The 17,416-nt window shown below is 36.9% G+C and overlaps 1 protein-coding gene across 1 annotated transcript; it reads left to right on the forward strand.

Moving 5' to 3' along the window:
• Positions 1 to 9,058: 9,058 nt before the first annotated feature.
• On the forward strand, positions 9,059 to 16,204 carry STEAP1 (STEAP family member 1; the record flags this gene model as incomplete). Its single annotated transcript, XM_080701482.1, has 4 exons — positions 9,059 to 9,142; positions 12,038 to 12,544; positions 13,233 to 13,397; positions 15,947 to 16,204. The coding sequence occupies 4 exons, from the start codon at positions 9,059 to 9,061 to the stop codon at positions 16,202 to 16,204; spliced, it is 1,014 nt and encodes a 337-aa protein (XP_080557608.1).
• Positions 16,205 to 17,416: the final 1,212 nt, after the last annotated feature.

The following is a 17,416-nucleotide window of genomic DNA, read 5'->3' on the forward strand; positions in this document are numbered from 1 at the left end:
AACTGCCTCCCTACAATAACCTGCATAGATCACAGAGTGTTTCTGCAAAAACTAGAATTTGAATATGATATGTCTTCCTTGACCAAAGACAAGATGCCCACACTTGTGAAAATTAATGGTTAATAGGTCAGGTGACTTTTTTCTCTTGATAAATCAATTGACCATAAACTGATTTTAATGGTAGTTTAAACTCACCTAAGATGTGAAGAAAATTAAAGGAACTATGATAAACACTATACTGTAGTTGTAAAGAGTAAAAAGGCTTTTGTATCCTTGCACAGGCTACTAACCCTTCTAAGACTCAATTTCCTCATTGATAAAATGATGGATGTACCTATTTTTGTGGGGGGTTGTAAGGATTAAATGAGATAATTTATGTGAAATGCTTGAAGTGGTGAACCTTTAATAAATATCAGATATAAATATATAGTAAATAATAATTATTGTATAAATGCATATATATACACATAAGTAAATACTTATATGATAGATGAACAAATGTGTAGAAATGAGCTTAAATATACAGAGCTTCATTTCTTATTCTAAACATGGAATGTCGCTAAATACCAAAATATCAATCTAAGCACAAAGAATACAAAGAATGTGAGCATTTTACTGCAAAAGTCTCTAGAGCCACCTTGTGGCCACACAGCACAGCAGCCCGGCCTCAGATCAAGCTCCTTAGAAGCAAATCTTCACATTCCAAAGAGTCGCTTTTGATTCTGATAAAATGAACAGTTTCCTGGAAGAAGAACCTTTCCCATCTCAGATAGAAACGGTGCACACATTTTATTCTGTTGTCCACAAATTTGTCTCCGTTTTTATTGAACTAACCCATCTAACCACTCTCCCTAAACACCTCACAGTGGATTCTTAAGGATTCTGCCACCAATCCATAGGAGAGAGGGAGGTTCCTTTTTATTTCCTTTCTTATTTGACCTTTTACTGGGGCTTGGCACTGCTGAAATTGTTTTCTTATCCTTGAAATTCTCCCCTAAGTATCGGTAAGTCTATGGGCTCCTCACTCTATGCCCCGCTCCATACTTGGCCTGAAGAGTCAGTGGAAAGAAGTGGCTCTGGCCCCCACAGTTTAGTCTATCGGGGAAGGCTGAGCGGAGGAGGGGCGAGCAGAGGGAAGGAGTGTTCTGCTCAATCCTGCCACCTTCTCCTTTCCCTCTGTCAAAGGTCTATCTGGTTTTCATCACACATCCCATCCCATTAATGTACTCATTTCATATATATATATATATATATATATCTCACTAATATCTCAAGACACTTAGGTGAGACTTGGGTGAGATTTGTCCATAGCCTTGCTGGATATGAATTCACATTTCAAGTAGTATTCTGAATGGCTTCCAAAAAATTACTTTATAATGAAACTGATAAGAGTAAACTTGGAGTAAGAAAAAAAAAAAAAAGCCAGCTCTGCCACTTCCTTTCTGTTTGCTTCCATGATGAATATTTATTTTCAAACTGCAAGCCTTTTTGCAGGGACCTTTTAAGTAACTGTTAAAAGTTGAACCTATCTTAAAGCACAATACTGTATATTTCAGCACAATACTGTGCATATGAAATTCACTTAATAAGTATCTTTGGTAGATTGAAGTAATGTGCATTAGACCTTAGGTATTTTCTGTGCTTAGAAAAGACAAAACATGTTTCAGTTCCTGAGGAAGACTAGAAACCCAAGATCCTATGAAAAACTAGAAAAGCTGATGGAACATGTTCTGGATCACCATTCATAAATGTTCCACTCTTAGGAGTGAGAACCCTGAACAAACAGAAATACATGAAAATGGATAAGTGCCACCAAAAGCATAATGAATCCTGAAGGATGGTTCTTATGAGCAATTTATAAAAATAAGAGAATGCAGCCAAGTGTAGTGGTGCACCCTTGGGAGGCTGAGACAGGAGGATCACAGGTTTAAGGACAGCCTCAGCAATATAGTTGGATTCCCAGAAACCTAAAGAGACCCTGTTTCAAAAACAAAAAATAAAAAAAGTCTAAGAGTGTAGCTCAGAAGTAGAATGCCCCTGGGTTCAATTCTCAGTAACACACACACACACACACACACACACACACACACACACACACACACGAAAGAAAATATAAAACAAATATAAATTTGTCTTTTTAATATCCTTTGTATTTGTTTTCAATACTAATGTCCTTACTATTGGCACCTATTAGTGTTGATTTTCATTCATGGCACCTATTTTTTTAATTAAAAAGATCAGATTCTACAGTAGTAAGAAAACAGCACAGTGTTCCCACTGACTTTTTCTGATGTCCAGTTGTACCTGGAGGCCACATGATAAAACTTCTTCATGAGTATGTCCTTGGCCAGAACACATAATTGTGTACCTGGAGGCCACATGATAAAACTTCTTCATGAGTATGTCCTTGGCCAGAACACATAATTGTTACTTTAGCACAAATAAAACCAGTCTCCAGTGTAAGACTGAGCTGCTGAGTTGCAGGTTTACCCCTGGATCTTCAGACAGACTGGAATTGAGGAGGACATTTATCCTAATGCAGGAAGAAATGGAGGTGTCCAAGCTTGATATGAATGCAGAGATTAGAGTTGGAGGTGAGACTATGGCAAAGATTTCTGCTTGACAAATCTGTTAGCCTTTTTTTCCATACTGATATCTTCGTATGCTGATTACACAAGTTCTACCCTGACTCTTATAAGAATACGACTTCACTTGCCCTTGTACTCATTCTTTTCCCTGCAAGAAAGACCATGGGTGTGCCCATGCCACAGCTTCAATCGGGACACTGAGGACGTCGCACTCAGAGACAGCAGAGTGACCAGTTGAGCAGGTGCCACTGAAAGTAGGCTGAATCCCGAAAGGTGTTTGTTAGGGTTAATTGGTCAAAAATAAGAAGAGGCAAATATGGGCTTCAGAATTTTCATAAATCACCGCAGATGTAAAGCCAATAGAATATTTTTTCACAGAGTTTTGAGCATTTCTAATACCTCTAGTTCCAAGGGTAGACCTTCTCTCTACCCCCAACCACATGTGCACACAGATATTGGGGAGAAGCTGATCTTATAGTTTGAAAACTACTCTACCAATAGACTCCAAACTAGTGAAGAGAATATATCTTACAAAGATAATAGAATCTGAAATTTTAGCCAGTGACACTTCTATGTCTGTACTAGAACACTCTGACAAAATATTTCCCCCTCATCTTAAAATGAAAGTCTAATTATTCTTACACACAGTGAGTTTTAGAAATAATGTCAATCATTATTTGAATTACTATGCCTTTACAAGTTAGATTTTCAAGGAGAAAACTACATATAATTCATGTTATCCACTAAGAATTCATTGCTTATTGTAAGCTATTCAATTTTATTTTTATTGACATGTATTAATTATATATGTATATATACATATATATGTGTATGTATATGTATATATATAATTAATGGGATTTGATCGTCATTTCAGTACATGCTTAGAGTGTGCGCTGATCAAATCCAGCCTCTTTTTATTCATCTATTAATGGACACCTAGTTTGGTTCCATAATTTGTCTATTGTGAATTGTGCTGCTATAAACATGGATATGCAGATATTACTATAATATTCTGAATCCAGTCCCTTTGGAAAGATACCCAGGTGTGGTATAGCTGGGTCATATGGTAGATCCATTCTCAGTTTTCTGAAGAATCTCCACACCAATCTCCACAGCACCTGCCCTAATTTTCAATCCCACCAACAGTGTAGAAGAATTTCTACCTCCCCATGTCCTCACCAGAATTTATTGTTGTTTGGGTTCTCTATGCTTGCCATTCTGATTGAGGTTAGATAGAATCTCAGTGCCGTTTTGATTTGCATCTCCGTGATTGCTAATGATGTTGAACATTTTTTGTGTGTTTATCGGTCATTTGTATCTCTTCTTTTGTGACATGTCTATAAGTTCAATTGCCCATTTCTTGATTAGGTTATTTTTTTAGTGTTGAATCTTTTAAGTACTTTGTACATTCCAGATATTAGCCCTCTATCAGAGGAAGAGCTGGCAAAGATCTTCCTCCATTCTGTAGGCTCTCTCTCTCTGGACTCTTAATGGTTTCCTTTGATGATCAGAAGCTTCTCAGTTTAATGACATCCCATTTATTAATTCTTTTTTAATTGCCTGAGCTTTGGGGGTCTTATTGAGGAAGTTTCTACCTGTTCTTATTTGCTGGAGTGTTAGACCTATACCATCCTCCAATAGCTTCACAGTCTCTGTTCTAATTTTCAGGTCTTTGGTTCATCTTGAGTTGACTCTTGTGTACTGTGAGAAGCAAGGATTTATTTCTCTTTTCCTATAAATGGAATACCAGTTTTCCCAAAACCATTTGTTGAAAAGGCTGTCTTTTCTTCAACATACATATTTGGCATCTTTGTCTAAAATCAATTTGCTAACAATGTATAGATTTGTTTCTGTATCTTCTATTCTGTTCCATTTGTCTATTTTTTGTCCACTACCATGCTGTTTTTATTACTATAGCTCTATAGTATAACTTGAAGTTAGGATTTGTAATGCCTTCTACATGGTTCATTTTGCTGAGAACTGCTTTGGCTATTCTGAGTCTTTTGTTTCTCCATATGAAATTGATAACTGAATTTTCTAGATCTGTGAAGAATGACACTGATATTTTGATAGGAATTGCATTACTCTGTAGATTGGTAGAATGGCCATGTTTATTTATCTGCCTATCCAAAAGCAAGGGAGACCTTCTCATCTTCTAAGATCTTCTTCAATTTCTGTATTTAGTGTTTTATAATTTTCATTGTAGAGGTCTTTGGTCTCCTTGGTTAGATGCATTCCCAGGTATCTTATTGGTTTTGAGGTTATTGTGAATGGAGTTGTTTTCTGATTTCTTTCTCAATAGATTCATGGTTGGCATATTTAATAAAAGCTATTGATTTTATTATATTTATTTTCTCTCCCACTACTTTGCTGAATTTATCAGCCCTAGAAGTCTTTGGGTTGAGTTTTTGAGTCTTCTAGATATAAATTATATTATCTGAAAATAGAGATCACTTTAGTTCTTTTCTACTTGAAGCCCTTTGATATCCTGGAGCAAGAGTCTCAAGGACTATATTCAAACGGAGTGATGACGGGATCCTTGTCTTGTTTCTGATTTTAAAGGGAACAGGTTTTCCCATTCAATATGATGCTGACTTTGGGTTTATTATGTATTGCCTTAATGACGTTGAAGTAACTTTCTTCTATTCTGATTTTCTGCAGTGTTTTTAAACATGAATGGGTGTTGAATTTTGGCAAATGCTTTTTCAACATCTATTGAAATGATCATGTGACTTTTACCTTAATGATATTTATGTGATGAATAATATGTATTTATTTGCATATGCTGAGCCAACCTTGCATCCCTGGAATGAAACCAATTTGGTCATGGTGTATAATGGCATTGCTAAAATCTAATTTTAAAACAAAAATATTTGGCTTGATTTTAAATGCTTTAGTTAGAAAAGGAAACATTAAGTGGAGCTTGCTAAAATAACTGATTTATATTACTATAGTAACAACTTCTTTGTCGTATGTGAAAAACAAATTATGAAAAAGAGAACGACTTTTGTCCTAACAAATTGTAAAGAATGAAAAAACATTGATAAGACCATTCGAGATCCACAATCATTTTTTAACTCAGCAATAGGCAGATTTCACATTAATTCTTAGCCTTTTTTTTTTCCTGAAAGCGCAGGAAGTGAGGGACATTTTTCCAAACTTTTATTTTTTAATTTCACTGAGGGAAAAAAAAAGTGTAAGATTCTATTTCTACCACAAGGTGTCAGTCCAGGGTAATCTTCAAAGAATTTTAAGATTTCCAGAGGAAAGCCAGTGATTACAGTCCTTGGCGCCCTAGCTATGTATGAGTCAAGGATAATTACGGGAAAAAACGGTTGAGCGGTTCTTTTCATTTACATTTTCTAAAGAGACTAGTTCTGGAAATGTGGTACACCAAATCCACAGATGTTGCAATTCAAGCCTCCAGTTCCAACTCAAAGAAGTAAATCCCTGGCTCTTGTGCTCTCTTTCTCAATCTTTTAAATATTGATAGTAACTTTTGTTTTAGGCTTTGGAATCCTTGCTTGAGTCGGAATATGGGAGGGGCATTTGAGAGCTAAGGTGAGGAAGAGACGGAGTCAACTTGGTTTTGGGGAAGCTTTTTGACCTGGGGCACAGGTTTGCGTGGTTTGGAGAAAACAAGATCCTCAACTACAAAAAACAGCAAGTCCACAGAGAAGCTGTATAGCCCGGAGGTAGAAAGCCTCTGGGTTCCACCTCCAGTACCATAAAAAAAAAAAAAAAAAAACATTAGATTTAAAATACGCTCGTTTCTGGAGGAGTTAATGAACTCCATATCAGTCTCCAACTGTGACCTTTCAGCATCACCTGGGAACGTGTTAGACCTGCAGGTCCCTTCCCAGACCTATTGAACCGAAAATTGAGTGGGTCCCAGCGCCGGGTTTTCAAGGAGTCCTCTAGGTGACTCAGGTCCACGCTGAAGTTGGAGGACCACTGCGCTCAAGGATGCACACGTGTTCGCTGGGGATCCGAGGAAGGCGGGGCGGGGTGGGGTGCAGCTGGCTGAGCCGGGCTGTGGCCGGGCCTGGGCTCGGCAGGTGGCGCCGGCGGGGAGGAGGCGGGTCTGCGGGCCGGGCCGGGCCTCGCGGGGCTGGACCTCGCTGCGGCCACACTCCGAGCGGGCCGGGAGGAGCGGGTGAGTCCCTGAGCCTCGGGCGATCGCGGCTCGGCGCCCCCGGGCCGCCCCGGGCTCCGGTGGCCGGGCCAGGGTGGGAGCCGGCGACTCAAGCGGGGCGCTTTCACCGCGGGTTTAGAGCACCGGAGGGATTAGGAAGTTGTCCCCAGGTTGGGTTCTGATGGCAGATTTTCCAGCGTGGCAAAGTCACCGCGAGTTTGCGTCGGGCTGATGAATGATTGGCGCGCAACGCTTAAAATCCTGCAACTTAGTTTTCTCGTTTCCTAGGAATTGGAAATTTCCATTTTAAGTCCTTGGAGTGTTGTTCCTAATTTTTCAGGATCTAGGGTGCGGGTTCCCTCCAAAATAGTCAATCAAGGCTTTCAAAAATATGTCATTTTGGTCAAATTCACTGGAAAGGATTTTCTTTTTTTTTTTTTTTTTTGTATTGAGGGTTGAACCCAGCTACCTCCAAGCCCCACCCCCAGCCCCTTTTTTTTTTTTTTTTTTTAACAAGTTCTTGCTAAATTACTGAGGCTGATCTTAAACCTACGGATTACAGGCGTGCACTATCACACAGGGCTGGAAGGGCCTTAAAGAATTTTCCTACACTTGCACAATCCTTATTCTGTTCTTTTTGTAAAAGTATTTTCCTCCACATCCTAGCATTTAATAAAAGGTTATTTATTTAGCATAAATGTTAAGGGGAGGGGGAAAGCAACGCTTTAACACAGTACAGTAAAGAAAACTACCTCCCCTCGTAGTTAAAACTGGTGAAGCAAGTGTGTATTTGAAAGTATAGAAGGCTGGAAGAGCAGGGCCACCCGCAAATGCATCCCAGTCACTGGGTTTCTTGGTAGTCTAAACTCGTGGCCATAAACATGAGTTTGTTGGGCTGTGTCAATATTTAGCAGGAATGCCAGGCCAGCCATCCTGGTGCAGCAAAACACAACAGTCACATCAGAAGTAAGCTGTACTTTTTATTGGGGATGAAAGTTAAGAGATCAGACTGGAGTTCCTAACATCTTAACATTGTGCTATGTTCCTCTTAAGTTGGTTTGTTTGTTTTATGACAACATTTTACTGTAGAATTTGTTATATGTTTGGTTAATGTCTGGTGGAAACTAACATATTTTATTTGACTAAATATTTTATTTTCCGGTTTCTGGGTACAACGCTGGCTGTGCTCTACACAGACAATAGTCTCCCTCACTGCCACTGGCTTTCACCCTTCCTCCTTGGCCTGGGGGAGGAAAGCATAGTGGTTTTACAGCACCCCAACTTAACACAATGTTAAAGGTGTCTTTTCTCTCTTTTCCACTTCCAGATGTGAATAGCAGAGAGAGATTATATAATTGGTAAACTAGGGTTGTTTATATGATCCCTAATCCAGTTAGTGAAAATAAAACCTTTTGGTTCTTTAATGCAACAATTGAGGTTCACCTTACTAACAGTATCTGTTCTGCTCATTGTTTGAAGTTCAGAAACATTTTCCCATAAAAATCAATGAATTAGGCCAGACAAGGTAGTACACCCTTGTGATCCCAGTACTTGTAAGGCGGAGACGGGAGAATCACAGGCTTGAGACCAGCCTCAGCAACTTAGATTCTCAGCAATTTAGCAAGACTGTTTCAGAATAAATAAGTAAAAAGGGCTGGAGGTTTAGCTCAAAATGGGGCGGGAAAGGGGGTGGGGGTTCAGCCTCATCAATTTAGTGAGATCCTTAGCAACCTAGTAAGACCATGTTTCAAAACTTTAAAAGGGGGTGGGGGGGAGCTGGAGGGGGCTTAGAATGCCCCTGGGTTCAATCCCCATTGCCACAAAAAAAAAAAAAATCAATTAATTATTGTTTCAGACTCCAGGGTCAACCCCAAAAGTCTATTAAGCATATAACTTCCTGAAGTATAATTTTCAGTCGGCTACCTCCAATCTCCATGATAACATTGTTACTCTTGAAAATAAATGCATTTCTAATCCTATTTACCTTTGAGGGATAGTTGACTTTCCTCTGGAAATCTAATCTGGAACTAAATCTTTCTAGAGTAAAGGGTTCTGACCCTTTGTATTCCATATAGACCTGGGCCGTTCATTGCACAAATAGCTGGACAAAGAAGACCAATTACTACTAACACATGAGGGCACTGATTTGAGACCCATTGCAAGTATAAATCAGTCACTATTTTAATTTTAATTGTACTTTATTTGTATTTCTAGCCTTCAGATGAGTAAATCTCTCATATCCTATCAAGCATTAACACCCCAAATACAATAAATGTGAAGAAGCTATTTTAATGTTTCTAGGTGGCTGAAGCCTTACTGATTTATGGAATTAATGGAGAGCAGAAAAGACACTACAAACCAAGAAGACCTTTGGAAAATGAAGCCTGGGAGAAATCTAGAAGATGAGGAGGATTTGGTAAACTGATAAAAATAAGAGTTAATAGTTAAAATCTGTAAACATGGTTCAAATGCCATTTTTATCTCCTACTGTTGTAAAAGAGATTTCTTCCCTGTCTGCTGATATTTGCACTCAGATTTCCTGTCTTGAATAAGTAATTGAAAATCCTGGGTTTGGGTGTATGTGTAAAGAGATGGACCAGATTATCTCCAAAGCCCTTCCACATCTTTCTAACGCCTGTGGTTCTCATCAGTGTCCAAATAACATGGCTTTGCAAGCAAGCATATTTTTTCATGGATACAGTTGCAGTTCATCAAAAGATCACCAAGTAATGGTGATTCACTGTTCAAATACATTCACTTTTGGATAAGAATTGTTTGTCCTACTTTTTGTCAACCACAGAATTAAATGTTTCTTACTGTATTATTTGACTGAAGAAGTGGCAGAAATTTTAGTTCCAAACTCTGATCTTACTAATTTTTTTTTTTTTTTTTTTTTTTTTTAGTACTGGTATGGAACCCAGGGACATTCTACCTCTGAGCTATGCTCCCAGCCCTATTTTTTTTTTCTTTTATTTTGAAACAGGGTCTCACTGAGTTTCAGAAAGCTTCCTAAGTAGCTGAGACTGTCTGAGAACCGCGATCCTCCTACCTCAGCCTCCTGAATGCTGAGATTACAAGCATGTGCCACCACGCCAGACTCAAATACAGATTTTTTTTCTTTATTTTCTTTATTTTCTTTTTTTTGTTGTTGTTGTTGCTGCAGTACTGGGTATGGAACCCAAGGATATTCTACTTCCGAGTTACACCCCCAGCCCTTTATTTTGAAACGGGGTCTCACTGAGTTGCAAAGGACCTCACTAAGTAGTAGCTGAGGCTGTTTGTGAACCACAATCCTCCTGTCTCAGACTCCCAAATGCTGGGATTACAAGCGTGCGCCACCACGTCTGGCTCAAACACAGATTTAACGGAAAGTGTTTATTTTAATTATCTTAAAAAGAAAATAATTAAGAAGATATAAATATATACTCTAAAGATAACTGTGTGAATAAGACAAAATCATTTTTATTTTTCAAGTCAACTTTATTTGCTACACCATAATTCTTCACTTGCAACCAGAAAATTGATCTCAGTTTATTACACTTAGACTGTCTTAACATGCAGAAGCTATTTCCTTTCTAGATGGAGGAATGAGAAAAAGCATTGACAGCCAGGTATAGTGGTGCATGCTTGTAATCCCAATATTTGGGAAGCTGAAACAGGAGGATCATGGGTTCGAGGACAGCGTCAGCTACTTAATGAGGCCCTCTGCAATTTAGTGAGACCTTGTTTCCAAATAAAATATAAAATAGGTCTGGGAGAGTAGCTCAGAGGTAAAAGGCCCCTGGGTTCCATTCCCAGTACCACAAAAAAAGAAAGAAAAAAAAAGCATTGACTATCACAGATTTAGTACACAAAGTAAAATTCAAATGGCAAGAGGTGTTATTTTTAAACACTAAAAATTATAAAGAACTATGTGAATTAAAGTTTATGTGCATAAAATGAGATGGAAAAATAATTGCTAACATCATTTCAAACACTTAAATATTCTGATTTCACATATAAATCTATAAAAAATAAGTAATAACATTGAGTGAGAAGTAAATGTATTCATAAAGTCTTTATATGAAACACTGATAGAAAATCTTGTTCTGAGTTTTTTTTTTAATTTCTGTATGCCAGTCAGTTGGAAAAATGACAAATTGTTTAATACAACCATCTTTTGAATCATAGGCTATCTAGAAACATAACTGGATAAGGAATTACAACTTTCTCAGGAAGTAGATCATCTCTGTGGGATTTATAGTTATCTAGTCTCTTTACCTTCTGATAATTTGTCTATCATTACTTAGACAAATGAGTCACTTTTAAAAATAGAAAATCAAAATCTAAGACTATGTCATGAAAATTACATATCTAATAGTAATGATTATTTATGATAAATAACTAGTAGCTATTCTTGATTCTTCATATTTGAGTTAATGAGGAATTCATTCTTTAGTGCTTTGCAGAGAGATGTCTAAGAACCAATAAAAATATAATAAAACAAGCACAAGTATTACAATTTATAACTTTATTATTTTTGCCAAAGATTACTGGAATTTCCAAGAACTTTTCCAATTTGGGCTCCTAGGTGATTTATTCCATTATTTCACATCCTCAAAGGAAACATAATAGTCTAAGCTATAGTGGAGATATTTAAAGCATGTATTTCTTATGTCTTAAAATCAAATGAAGCCTGGTGTGGTGGCGCACACTTGTAAACCCTGTGCTTGGGAGGTGGAGACAGGAGGATTGAGCAGGTTCGAAGCCAGCCGTGCTCACTTAAGAGACCCTGTTTTCAAAAATAAAAAAGTATAAAATAGGTCTGGGAGTGTAGCCCAGAGGTGGAAGGGCTTCCAGGAACCCCAGTACCACCAGAAAAAAAATAATAATAATCAAATAAATGCCAGGTGTGGTGGCACACACCTGTAATCCTAGCATTTGGGAGGCTGAGACAGGAGGATCACACAGGTTCAAAGCCAGCCTCAGCTACTGAGTGAGGCTCTCAGCATCTAAGTGAGACCCTGTTTCCAAATAAAGTATAAAAAATAGGTCTGGGAGTATAGCCCGGATATAGAAAAGCCCCTGAGTTCCACCTCTAGTACCACAAAAAAAAAAATGAATGACAGAAATTAATGAAGACTCCAAAAGTAATCAAATGTACTTTAGATTAGTGCTATGTGGACTGTGCTGTTGTCAGCTAACCAGTATCCAAAAGCCAGATTCTGAAAGCCCATGTTCATGGAGAAGCACAACAACTGAGCAATAAGTAATTAGATTAAGAGACATCTCATTGCTTTGCTCAATTTAAAGATTTTTCTTTCTTTTGTAGGTTAAGAACACAAGAGAAACAAGCATGCTGAAAAGACCTGTGCTTTTGCAACAAGCAGCCTATACTGATGAATTTGATTGCCCCTCAGAACTTCAACACAAGCAGGAACTCTTTCCAAAATGGCGATTGCCAATTAAAATAGCTGCTATTGTAGCATCTCTAACTTTTCTTTATGCTTGTCTGAGGGAAATAATTCATCCTTTAGTAACTTACCATCAACAATATTTTTACAGAATTCCAATTATGGTCATCAACAAAGTCTTGCCAATGGTTTCCATCACCCTCTTGGCCCTGGTTTACTTGCCAGGTGTGATAGCAGCGGTTGTACAACTTCATAATGGAACCAAGTATAAGAAATTCCCACCTTGGTTAGATAAGTGGATGGTAACAAGAAAGCAGTTTGGACTTCTTAGTTTCTTTTTTGCTGTCCTGCATGCAGTTTATAGTCTGTCTTATCCAATGAGGCGATCCTACCGGTACAAGTTGCTAAACTGGGCATACCAACAGGTAGGATGATGATGTTGACAATATTACTAAACCAAAAAGTCTAAGTCACCTAACAATTTAATCCTTTCTCATTGTGAGATCAATGCCCCAAACCCCTGTTGAAACTCTGTTTTGGAAATGTAATTTTTAATTATTTAAATGTTTAATAAACTATTTTTATTTAAAAAAGTAATTTAAAAAATTAAAATTTAAACCAAATGTAAATGTTTAGCAAAAAAGTAATTTTTTTAAATTATTAAAACTTCATTGCTGTTTGGTTGTACAGTGTTTTACACTGAGGAATGACTTTTAAGCTGAAGGTAAAGTAAAACTATCAACCTGAAAAAAATATTGTGTGCGGAGAAGGCCACACTTAAATCTTCCAACACCTGTACAAAATTAATTGTTAATGCTAATTGTTTTTATCTTCTGCTTATATACTACATGATACATGCACAATATAATTCTACCTAAGTAAACCATCAAATATTATGACATAACTAATGAAGCATTACATAAGCATTACAGCCAGGGGATAAAAGTGATAGCCCTTATGTCATTTCTTTTAGAGGAATACAAATAAAAGAAAAAGTGATAGATGTGTGTAGGCCCCTTTGTTCCCAATACCTCCATCGTAGGTGCAACATAGATTCACATCTGGAAAGTAAATGGGGTTTGCATTCCTTCTTTTCTCTTTACCTTCTGGTAGGTCAAACAAAATAAAGAAAATGCCTGGATTGAGCACGATGTTTGGAGAATGGAGATTTATGTGTCCCTGGGAATTGTGGGACTTGCAATACTGACTCTGTTGGCTGTGACATCTATTCCTTCTGTGAGCGACTCTTTGACATGGAGAGAATTTCAATATATTCAGGTGAATGGCATATAAAATAACTTAGGTTCCTCAGAGAGGTAAATATGATTGTACTAAGATCAAATAATTATACTTTACCCCATTAAAAAAATAACAAATATTTGCTCTCTGATAGGAAAGATCCCACATTTGTTCCAACTAATGATGTGCTTTCTTGTTTTTCCCTATTACTTGTAAATAGAATTCATTTTGTAGACATAAGTAAAAGGCACTACTAAAAGAATAAAATTATTCCTAATGTCTGAAATGTAGACAATTTGCTGCCCATCTAATAATTATAAATGTGATACTGGGCAATATTCCTGATCCCCAAAAATAAAAATATTATTTTAACTATCCTTTTAGTCATGCCTTTTAAGTGGCACAGCTATGTACTGGGTAGGAAAAAAAAATCTCTCACTGAAATAAAGTTTATCAGCCAGAAGTATTCTAACATCTACTTTTAAAAACTGGTGTTTCAAAGTTTCATTTTATATAACTGACTCACTTGAAGTTTTTAAATTATTTCAAAAATTTAAAACCTATCTCAAATTTACTCGTTTATTTCCTAGTGGGATGATACATTTTACTTACTTATTTTACATAAGGCAAATGATCTTTATTGTAGAAAATATCAGATAATTTATTTTTTTATACTTTTATTGGTACATTATAGTCTTATAATCTCATCATAATGCGGCAAATAGTGATAATGATGCACAAAGCAGTTGGTGAGTTTGGGAGATTAAATTTTAGTGTGTGTGTGTGTGTGTGTGTGAGTGTGTGTGTGTGTGTGTGTGTTGTGGTGTGTGTGTGTGTGTGTGTGTGTGTGTGTGTGTGTGTTACTGATGATTGAACCCAGGGGCATTCAACCTCTGAGCTACATCACCAGCCCTATTTTATTTTTTATTTTGAAACAGAGTCTCACTAAGTTGCAGAGGACCTCACTAAATAGCTGAGGATGGCCGTGAACCTGCAATCCTTTTGTCTCAGCCTCCCAAGTACTGGGATCACAAGTGTGTCACACCACGCCCAGCTAGGGGGACATTAGATTTTAGAAGAACAATGTGCCGAAATTTAAAAGGGGATCCTTACCTGACAAGATTCAAAGGACTAAATTAAATTTCACATAAGCACTGCTTAGTTTTTTTTAATTACATAGCCTAACTTTTATGGATGAACATCTTTGGAAATTTCCAAAAAATCAAACATTCCCCACTATCCTTTCTACATTACTGCACATATCTCTAGGCAGTACTTTACCAGAGCATCTGGTTAAGCTGCAAAATCTCTAATTATTCCAGTGCGACTTAGAAAAAGTACCACATTCTCTAATTTCCTAATTTCCTATGTTCAGACTAATAGCTATTAGAGATCTCTGAATCTCATTTCCTCTTTCACTGATTTACCTGTCACCCATATGCTGAGCCCCACTCTTCAGATTTAATTGGGGATTTAAGCACTGCTTCTTGAGTCTATGAACTCAGTTCAACTGAGTCCAGGCCAGTAAATGTTCAATACCTAGGACATAATAAGCATTCAATACACTTGGTAAATTAATCTTTAACAGGTTACATGCATTTTTCAATTACGAACCTAGAAACTTTTCATTTAAAGTCCAAGAACTGGTTATATTATTATTTACTTCAGAGATTCACATCTAAAAATATAAACTTTGCTATTTAATCATATTCATTGAAGCTGAAGAGTACAGCTGAATAACTGTGAGTTAGATTTGTTCTGGCAGGCTAATGACTGTTTCCAGTAAAGTGAATAGAAGTCAAAAGTCATCTAGAAGGGCTGTTGTCAGAATGCCATAAAATTATATAGGTGAACAGCTATTTGTAAGCATCTTTATCTGTATGATGCCAAAGCATTCAAGGCAAGTTGAATTTTTCTTTGTATCTCTGTATCTCTCTATTTTTAAACATTAAGATAATTGCCAGTATTTTTCCATTTTATCAGAATGTTTGACTTATAAAATGAGTCCAAGCTCATTCGCTTCAATATTCATTTAGCCAAATCAGGGTGAATCACATTAGCAGCTGTCACAATTAATAAAGATCACTGAAGTCGAAATGAGTTTTGCAGTGATCTTCAGCCAACTCACCAATACTTTTTGAATACCTAATATGTGCAAAGCATTGTGTCGATTCTTCAGGGATCCTGTGATAAGTAAGACACAGCCCAGCTCTTGATTTTAGATGTCTTTTAATAGGCAGAATTAAAGCAAATGCACTAGAGACAAAGCACCACAAACTAAATGCCATAGAAAAGATTAACAAAATGGCGGGAAAAGGAAAGATAGGGATGTTGATCACCTGAGACTAAAAGGAATGTTGCAGTTTTCTCCACTTAGCTTGGCGACAAGAGCATTACTCAAAAGTAAGATGGTGAGGGGAAATGTGTGAGTGGAAAGATGTGAATGGGTATTGTTGAGAAGTATGTTAGGGAAATCGTCATAGATGAATGAAAGGATTGCCAAGCAAGAGCAGATCCAGATGGAGCAGAATAAAATAAACTCTTATTGAACCAATCTTCACTAAAGTAATTTTGTTTTTCTTTTCCAGAGCAAACTAGGAATGATTTCCCTTCTGTTGGGCACAATCCATGCATTGGTATTTGCCTGGAATAAATGGGTAGATATAAAACAATTTGTATGGTATACACCTCCAACTTTTATAATAGCTGTTTTTCTTCCAATTGTTGTCCTGATATGTAAAACCATACTATTCTTGCCCTGCCTGAGGAAGAAGATACTGAAGATTAGACGTGGTTGGGAAGATGTCACCAAAATTAACAAAACCGAAATGTCCTCCCACTTGTAGAAATACTGTTTACACGCACATTTTTGCTCAATATTGATACATCTCACCATAAACATTTCAAGTTTGTAGTTGTTAATAAAAGGACCCATTGACGATATTATTGTATCTCTTTGTTTATGGGTGATGGGTTTAGAAATTGTGTATTTCCTTGAAGATTTGATTCAAAGTGCATACATAAACACACAAACACACACACACACACACACACACATACATGCATATATATATATATATATATACATATATATATATATATATCCACTAATCTTTAGTATGTTCTTTATATTTAGTAAAGCTGAGAATAACAAAACAAATTACATCTCACTTTTTAGAGTGTAGAGCATTATAAATAATAAAAGGCCTTGAAATACCAGTCCTAACTACCCATATGCAGTATGTCTTATGCTATGACAAGTATCATAAGCCATGAGAAAAATATATTATTGGAATCTATGTCACAGGGATATCAAGCATTTATGATTATTGCTTTTATTCTCTGTAATGTTTTATTTTATCGTACTTATTATTTTAATAATATTTTAATTGTTCATATTTATGGATACAGTGTGATACTTCAGTACACATATACATGTTTAATAATCAAATCAAGAATAACAGCAATTCCATCTTCTTAAACTTTTAAATTTTATTTATTTATTTATTTTGGTAGTAAGAATTGAACCCACAGGTGTTCTACCTAAGAGTTACACCCAAGCCCTTTTTTGTTTTGCTAAGTTGCTGAGGCTGGCCTCAAACCTGAAATCCTCCTATCTTAACCTCTCAAGTACTGAGATTAAAGGCATGTGCCACCATACCTAGCTTTGGCTTTAATTTTTTTTTGTGTGTGTGTGGTACTGGGGTTCCTGGAAACCATTCTATCTCCATGCTATACTCCCAGACCTATTTTATATTTTTATTTGGAAACAGGGTCTCTTAAGCCAGCAAGGCTGGCTTCAAACCTGTGCAATCCTCCTGTCTCCACCTCCCAAGTGCAGGGATTACAAATGTGCACCACCACGCCCGGCACTGGCTTTAATTTTTTATTAACCCATAATCATATATATTTATGTAGTAACCAGTTTTTATTCGTGGAAAACCTAAAGTGACAAAATAACATCAGATGTACATTCAAGTGAAATAAAACTCGGGCTATCCAGGAGAAAAAGTAAATTCAATAATTCCCAGCTGAGTTATCTACCACCCAGCTGAACT

Source organism: Muscardinus avellanarius (genome assembly GCF_963383645.1).
Source record: "Muscardinus avellanarius genome assembly, chromosome: 9".
Lineage (NCBI taxonomy): Eukaryota > Metazoa > Chordata > Mammalia > Rodentia > Gliridae > Muscardinus > Muscardinus avellanarius.